This window comes from Eurytemora carolleeae, unplaced genomic scaffold (genome assembly GCF_000591075.1).
Source record: "Eurytemora carolleeae unplaced genomic scaffold, Eaff_2.0 scaffold661, whole genome shotgun sequence".
Lineage (NCBI taxonomy): Eukaryota > Metazoa > Arthropoda > Copepoda > Calanoida > Temoridae > Eurytemora > Eurytemora carolleeae.
Window position 1 is genome coordinate 39,228 of NW_019396566.1, and position 8,824 is coordinate 48,051.

At 35.0% G+C, this 8,824-nt stretch overlaps 1 protein-coding gene and 1 long non-coding RNA gene across 3 annotated transcripts in view; both read right to left on the reverse strand.

Annotated features, from left to right (window-relative positions):
- Positions 1-105: 105 nt before the first annotated feature.
- LOC111705591 (uncharacterized) overlaps positions 106-8,824 on the reverse strand; it is an 8,985-nt gene continuing 266 nt past the window's right edge. Inside the window, exons 2-7 of one of the 2 annotated variants that reach the window (XR_002766051.1) lie at positions 8,364-8,464; positions 6,801-6,912; positions 2,909-2,997; positions 1,762-1,847; positions 770-1,353; positions 107-268 (exon numbers count right to left, since the gene is read on the reverse strand). Coding sequence is in view for 1 of the 2 variants with exons in the window: in XM_023478183.1 (XP_023333951.1) it covers positions 1,311-1,353; positions 1,762-1,847; positions 2,909-2,997; positions 6,801-6,912; positions 8,364-8,464 (431 nt within the window). In the remaining variant the exon portion in view is untranslated. Of the gene's footprint in view, positions 1,354-1,761; positions 1,848-2,908; positions 2,998-6,800; positions 6,913-8,363; positions 8,465-8,824 lie in introns of both variants that reach the window. The other variant, XM_023478183.1, reaches the window with a different exon arrangement.
- LOC111705594 (uncharacterized) lies at positions 5,148-6,230 on the reverse strand. The gene is made up of 3 exons (XR_002766052.1): positions 6,188-6,230; positions 5,420-5,506; positions 5,148-5,278 (listed from the first exon to the last, which is right to left on the reverse strand). It is a non-coding gene; the product is annotated as an uncharacterized LOC111705594 (long non-coding RNA).

The following is an 8,824-nucleotide window of genomic DNA, read 5'->3' on the forward strand; positions in this document are numbered from 1 at the left end:
ATCTCAACTTAGTAATCTTATCTTTCAACTCCGTACACTCCTACGTATCAGATTTCATTTTAATCAAATTCTCTAATTTTCTCAAGATTCATCATTCTCATCTGAAAACTGTAAAATATGATTTTATTAATAATATTTGTAATTTATTGTTAAAATCATGCAAATAATTTGCGCATTTCGTCCATAGATAATTTATGTATTATAATGCAATATATGTTTGTGTTGTACAATGTACATTACAGTGTACATTGTACACGAATATCACAGGCTATTTCAGAAGAAAAATATATTTTTAAAGTTCGTACGTTTTCCTTGAAGAATCGATTTTAAGCAAATTCTTTTTATAAGAAATAAATAAGAAAAGCAGTAAAATGTTAGAACCTTAAAGGGACTGTAAGCGTGATTTCAAGTGACCCTCCAGGAAAAGATGGCGATGGTACCCTAAAAACCTATACGTCAATAATGTGAAAGATGTGGTAATTTATCTAAGTTCTTTCAGTCTGATAATTCCTATATGTTTTCCTGTTTATGCACGAGTGAGAAACAAGTAAAAATAATAAGTTTTCAAAATTATCTTATTCATACTTGGTCGGACAAAGCCTGAAATGTATCGTTACGAATCAATATTAAAATCAAATTAGCATGGCTGGTCTCTTGAAATTAGACTTACAGTCCCTTTAAAGAGAAAAGCAGCATAAAAAAGTCGTTAAAAAATGCAGAATAGAAAACGTCATCAATAATGATCAATAAAATTAAAAATGGTACGAACTGGTTAAAATTGTTTACAGGGGCCAGGGATCGTAAATATACAATTTTAGTAATTTTCATTAAAACTCAACAATTTATCAAATCAAAGTATTAAAAATAATTTTGGAATTGGTTCATTTTTTTGGGTCACATCTAGGGAATTATCACCAGTGTTTAGGTTGCTCATATCATTTTATTTTATTAGTTTCTTTAAACAAGGTTGCATATTAACCCCTGTGAGAGGGTGTAAATGATGATATTTTAGAGAAAACAAAGAATTCTAAACTAAATATTAAAGCACATTTTTCGTGAAAAGTTCAGATCAACCCAGTTGGATTTTTTTTACTAAAAACATTATTCAAGCAATCATTAAATAAAAATAAAAATTTTCCATTCAAAAAAAAAAATTGACTCTTGCGAGTCAAATGTCTAAGACACTCTTGGTGGGATACTTCTGAATGGATTTATTTAGTAGAACCTCATCATGGAACTGATTCAGCACTTGTAGTCCTAACTTTTGATTGTTTGATCTTCAACTGGTCTTATCATTGTTGAACCACAAACTAATAATTGTTCGATCTAGTCGCATTGTTCATCGCTTTACCCCTAAAAAAGAATTTCCATTTTGAATTTCAAGAAATTATTTTATTTTCTTATGTTATGTTAGGCTGTGCACTGGTGTACGATGTGAATCTAACAAAATATAAATAATTCTGAAGGAAGACGATATTTAAAACTATCATGTATACCATTCCATGCTAGGTTTTAGAGTATGCCGTTGGTTGACTTCAAATATGTGAAACCTTTTCTTCAAAATAGATTATCGACCTAATTCTGAAAAACTCGTATTTTAAAAAATGGAAAACTGTAAATGAATGTGAAAAAGATATTTCTACAGCAAATAGACCCAAATATTTGCCATTGCATTTACAACAGAACATGAAAAAAAACGTTCGTATATCTCTTTATTCCTTTTAATCCTTTATTTCCTACATAATGATAAAATTAACTAACCTGACAGTGGTTTTATAAATTTCATCAATTAACTGTTTTGATTCTCGTTGTAGAAGTAACAACTCCTCCTCTGGCTTTCCAGGAATCTACGGTAATATAAAAAAAAGAAAAAATAATCATAAAATTGAAGTTTTCTCTTTCTTAAAAATAAGTACGCGGTACTAATTAACTCGCTCAACAAAAAGTATAAGACGTGACTACATTTTAAAACTTTTCTTGAGAAAAGGCAAAGGAGCACCTTTCACTTACATTTCCACTTCAGGATGAAAGGGGTCTACCTGGAAGAATGGAAATGATCTATGGTAGAAGGATAAAAGGGATCTACCTGGAAGAATGGAACTGATCTATGGTAGAAGTATGAAAGAGGTCTACCTGAAAGAACGGAACTGATCTATGGTAGAAGAATAGAACTGATCTATGGTAGAAGGATGAAAGGTGTCTACCTGGAAGAATGAACTGATCTATGGTAGAAGGATGAAAGGGGTCTACCTGGAATAATGGAACTGATCTATGGTAGAAGGATGAAAGGGAAATACCTGGAAGAATGGAACTGATCTATGGTAGAAGGATGAAAGGTGTTTACCTGGAAGAATGGAACTGATCTATGGTAGAAGGATGAAAGGGATCTACCTGGAAGAATGGTACTGATCTATGGTAGAAGGATGACAGGGGTCTACCTGGAAGAATGGAACTGATCCATGGTAGAAGGCTGAAAGGGGTCTACCTCGAAGAATGGAACTGATCTTTGGTAGAAAGATGAAAGGGGTCTACCTGGAAGAATGGAACTGATCTGTGGTAGAAGGATGAAAGGAGTCTACCTGGAATAATGGAACTGATCTATGGTAGAAGAATGAAAGGGAAATACCTGGAAGAATGGAACTGATCTATGGTAGAAGGATGAAAGGTGTTTACCTGGAAGAATGGAACTGATCTATGGTAGAAGGATGAAAGGGATCTACCTGGAAGAATGGAACTGATCTATGGTCGAAGGATGAAAGAGATCTACCTGGAAGAATGGAACTGATCTATGGTAGAAAGATGAAAGGGATCTACCTGGAAGAATGGAACTGATCTATGGTAGAAGGATGAAAGGTGTCTACCTGGAAGAATGGAACTTATCTATGGTAGAAAGATGAAAGGTGTCTACCTGGAAGAATGGAACTGATCTATGGTAGAAAGATACCCAGACTTGAAGACAGGATACATGATGGTTTACAGGAAGATACTTCTTGCTTTCTAAAATAATGATAAGTTAATTGTCTAGAAATTCATTCTAAGAGGAGTATGAGCTGCTGGAACTCCGTATTATAACTGAAACTTCTGTAGTATAACTAGAACCCCCTATAGTGTACATGGAACCCCTAAAGTATAACTGGAACCCATGTAGTATACCTGGAACACCTGTAGTATACCTGGAACCCCTGTAGTATACCTGGAACCCCTGTAGTATACCTGGAACCCCTGTAGTATACCTGGAACCCGTGTAGTATACCTGGAACCCCTGTAGTAAAACTGAAACTCCTAGTATACCTGGAACCCCCCTAGTAAACCTGAAACTCCTATACTATACCTGGAACACCTGTAGTAAAACTGAAACTCCTATAGTATACCTGGAACCTCTGTAATAAACCTGAAACTCCTGTAGTATACCTGGAACCCCTGAAGTAAAACTGAAACTCCTATAGTAGAACTGGAACCCCTGTAGTAAAACTGAAACTCCTATAGTATACCTGGAACCCCTGTAGTAAACCTGAAACTCCTTTAGTATACCTGGAACCCCCGTAGTAAACCTGGAGCCCTGGTAGTAAACCTGAAACTCCTATTGTATACCTGGAACTCCTATAGTATTCCTGGAACTCCTGTACTATACCTGAAACTCACCTGGAACTCCTTTAGTATACCCGGAAATCCTATAGTATACCTGGAACTCTTATAGTATACCTGGAACTCCTTAAGTATACCTGGAACCCATGTAGTAAACCTGGTACATAATGTAGTATATCTGGGACCCCTGTAGTACACCTGGAACCCGTGTAGTATACCTAGAACCCCTGTAGTATACCTGGAACCCCTGTAGTATACCTGGAACACTTGTAGTATACCTGGAACCCCTGTAGTAAAACTGAAACTCTATAGTATACCTGGAACCCCTGTAGTAAACCTGAAACTTCTATAGTATACCTGGAACTCCTATAGTATACCTGGAACTACTATAGTATACCTGAAACTACTATAGTATACCTGAAACTTCTATAGTATACCTGGAACTCCTGTAGTATACCTGGAACTCCTATAGTATACCTGGAACTCCTATAGTATACCTGGAACTCCTGTAGTATACCTGGAACTCCTATAGTATACCTGGAACTCCTGTAGTATACCTGGAACTCCTGTTTAGTATACCTGGAACTCCTGGGAAGAACTGTTTGTCCATGATCATACTAAGATGAGATGGATCATGAAGATTATTTCTATCAGGTCGACGAGGAATACCGAATAGAGGATTCTCCCAATTCTACAATTAAAATTTTAAAATTCAGCTGAAAGGGCCGGACATATGTTGCTAAGAAAGATTTTTAAAGGGAGTGTTCGCGAAAAATGAAAGAAGGGTATAGGCTTAATGCGATAAAAAATCCCCAGATATTAGATGGGTTTGCGCGGGGAGGCAAAAGATGTTTAGAGTTTGTTTTTAATCTCCCTGACAGAAACAATCTCAAGAACTGACGAGGGTCAACCCAGACCGAAATATATTTTCAATAAATGTGGAACTAACATCTACTTCTAATACTATAGAAGAGGTTTAGTCCATCACCATCACCAAATTTTAAATTTATGGTTTTATTTGCTGAATTGTTGGGAAAAGAAGATAAAAAGATGATAAACATATGCCTTTGATGTTCAGTTGGGGGGAACTAGTAAATCAAAAATAATTTTCCCCAGAAGTTAGGTTTGTTTCCAATTCCAGTTCAAAAACAATTTTAAGACTTTTAATTGATGAAGTTTCGGGTTAAAAAAATTAAAAGAATGAAAAACTTGCCAATCGATGTTCAATTTCTATTTTTATCAAATCACCAAAAAGGCTTTTTTTCAAAGAATTAAGTTATGTTTGATTGGAGCGCCATAAAAATTTCAGGGTTTTACGTGCAAAATTGTTGTGTAAAAAATAGTAAAAAGGTGAAAAAAACTTCCTCTAAAATTAAATTTTTTTCAGATCCCAATATAAAATCATATCATGCGTGCCCCAAGGGGGGGGGGGTACACCCAGTGCCCCTCCCTTGTACGCCCCTGAGTGTAGAAACTGATAATTGTTTTGAGAGCAAAAGTTTCTTTTGGCGGTCTTGATTGATATTTTGCCACTAGGATTCAAATGCCGAATTTCTGAATTAATCTTAAAGAAAGCAGTTGGTTGATTGATTGATTTCCTTGACAAATAATCTGTATCCATTTTCTCAGCTTCCTTTTCACTCTCAATACAATGCAGTTCCAGCATACTGGAGTATGCATCCTCCAAAAATGCCTGAATGAAAAATGAGTTCAGTTAAAAACAAATTATGGATCTAAATATAAATCTGAACATAATTTTACCCGACCTGATTGGTTCAGCCGTTTTGACGTTTTAAAGTATGAAACAGTCAAATTAAAAAAAAAAAAATTGTACCTGAGAAGGTAGCTTTCTTTCTAGCAATATTTCTGTGAGTTTGTTCCCGGTCCCGCCAACATAATAATTATGACGTAGTTGATCTATCTAAACATTTTACAGATTACAGGGACTTTAAGCGTAATTTCAAGTAACCCTCCATGCAAAGATGGCAATGCCCGATTTACTACGGTACACTTGAAAACTTTATCTTATCAATATCTGCAAGATATTGATGTTTTTTTAGGTTTAAAACTTGCAGTAGAAATAAGCAATTTACCTTTGTGAAGAACCAACCAGTGCTTAGGATCCATTCAATTTTGATGCGGATCCGGATCCTGGATCTGCACTGGAAAAAATGGATCCGGATCCAGGTTATTTATTTAAGATTTACTAAATTTTTAAATTTTTTTTTTTTTTTCAAATTTTTGGTTTTATTTTTTTCGCTTATTTTTATCCTAAAACTTGATGAACCATTCAGAAACAAGGAAATATTTATAATCTCTCTTTTTCAAAAGTTCAGATTTGGGGTTTTGGAAAAAAAAGATTTTTTTAGCAGTTTTTGGTTGATATTTTACCCCTTGGATCCGGATCCGTGGATCCGCATAATTTTGCGGATCCGGATCCAGGAAGCCAAAATCTTGCAGATCCAACGGATCCGGATCCGGATCCTAAGCACTGAGACAACAATTAAAAATAATAAGTTTTCAAAACTATAAACGTATCGACATCTAATTTGTTGTTGATCAAACAAAGCTCCACCCTCAGGAGTACCCCAGGATATATTACCTGTGTACTAGGGAGTACATTAAGTACAGGTTGTATATAAAACCTGGAGAACTCCAGGATATATTACCTGTGTACTAGGGAGTACATTAAGTACAGGTTGTATATAAAGCCTGGAGAACTCCAGGATATATTACCTGTCTACTGGGGAGTACATTAAGTATAGGTTGTATATAAAATCTGAAGTACTCCAGGATATATTACCTGTGTACTAGTGAGTACATTAAGTACAGGTTGTATATTTAAAACCTGGAGTACCCCAAGATATATTACCTGTGTACTAGTGAGTACATTAAATACAGGTTGTAGATATAAATGGAACCCCTGTAGTAAAACTGAAACTCTATAGTATACCTGGAACCCCTGTAGTAAACCTGAAACTTCTATAGTATACCTGGAACTCCTATAGTATACCTGGAACTACTATAGTATACCTGAAACTACTATAGTATACCTGAAACTTCTATAGTATACCTGGAACTCCTGTAGTATACCTGGAACTCCTATAGTATACCTGGAACTCCTATAGTATACCTGGAACTCCTGTAGTATACCTGGAACTCCTATAGTATACCTGGAACTCCTGTAGTATACCTGGAACTCCTGTTTAGTATACCTGGAACTCCTGGGAAGAACTGTTTGTCCATGATCATACTAAGATGAGATGGATCATGAAGATTATTTCTATCAGGTCGACGAGGAATACCGAATAGAGGATTCTCCCAATTCTACAATTAAAATTTTAAAATTCAGCTGAAAGGGCCGGACATATGTTGCTAAGAAAGATTTTTAAAGGGAGTGTTCGCGAAAAATGAAAGAAGGGTATAGGCTTAATGCGATAAAAAAGCGCTTTTGATCGCTACGAAATCTTACTTCTATCTGTTGCGATTATAAGGAGAAAATTGTTAAAGCGACTCACACCTAAGAACGCAGCGTACATACAAATTTGGAAAGATGCAACATTCAACTCGGATCGAAAACAAATCATTCAGATATTGCAAACAATAGTCATCAATTATTTTTCGACGCATTCGTATATAGTTAATATTTTATAATATGTTTTAATTAATTTGTTATGAATTTGATTATTTCTCTTGTCGCTTGCGCAAATATTTCGAAATCCGTTAATTTGTTAAAACGTTTTCTAAAAATAAAATATTATAAAATATGAACTATATACAAATGTGGCGAAAGATAATCGATGACCATAGGGTGTAATATCTGAATGATTTGTTTGAAATTAAATTGATTTTTTTTACGGTCTAAGTCGTATGTTGCAATTTTCTGAATTTGTATGGGGAGTATGAGACGTCTTTAACAATTTTCTCCTTATAGACGCAACAGATAGAAGTAAGATTAGTAGCGATCAATAGCGCTTTTTTATCGCATTAAGCCTATACCCCATTTCATTTTTCGCGAACACTCCCCTTTAAATGTCTTCATTGAGTTCAAATTCTCGATTAAGAGAAATTTTTGATAGAGTTCCGACCTCTGAGACTGAGGTTACACCATTTGAAATATCGGAAAATTAGAAATTTTATTTTTACAATTTTAAAACAATGATCTGCCAATTACCTACGTTTAAATCGACATAACTTAGTTCTAACAGGTTAAACTAGTTGAACTAATCCTATTCTCTGTTAAAGGGACTGACAGCGTAATTTCAAGTAAGAGATGGGAATGCCCGAATTATACGGTACCCTAAAACGGTAAAACCTTTGTCTGATAAAGTATGAATAAGATATCAATGTTTTTACTTAACTTAACTATTTATTTTCCGTTGTGGTTTCTCTGCAAAATTGACTGAAGTAATTATTGCTAATAAGGAACAATGGAGAAATTCCCAGAAATTCACAGAAATTAACACTTTTTGGGTCAGAAAAACGAATTTATCTTCCACATCATTTATCAGAGGCCGAATTTAAAGAATTTGAGCGTCGGCTTAAATTTAAACCGCGGCTCAAATATGGTTGGTTTCGCTTAAAATTGTATTCTATATTTTAAGATTTAAGCCAGTGCTCAATTGAAACCGGTTTTTGGCGGATTTAAGACGAGGCTCAAGTTCATTAAATTCGGACACAGATTAAGTTTTCAAGTAACTCGGGCATTGCTATATTTGCGTCGAAGGTCACATAAAATTACGCCTGTACAGTCCGTTTAATCAGCCAAAGTTTCTAACCTTAATATATTCTAGAGAAAACTGAAGTCCCCAGTTCCAAGCAGAAGACGGGTTCAAGGGAGTCTCAGGGTTCCTTCGAGCCATACTTCGATCATGTTCACCTACACACGGATATATATTATATATGCTAATATTATCCCAAAAATTTAAATAATTTCCATTGTGTTGAGATAAAACATAAGACACCTTAAAGAGATAGTAGACTGCATTTTACGTGCTCCTCCATATAAAGTTAAAGGGTTTTAAAAATTACAATGAAATATTGTTTCTGTGTTTTCCGGGAAATAAATACTAGTATTACAGCTTGCAATTTGCTAACAATGCTTTTTAAAACTACTACTGTGTCTGCTTTTGAAATAAGGACCTTCATCTTTGCAGATCAGTGAAATAAAGCTGTAAATTAGACAAGGCACAATTAGACAAGCCACAATTGGACAGGGCACAATTGAACAAGCCACAAT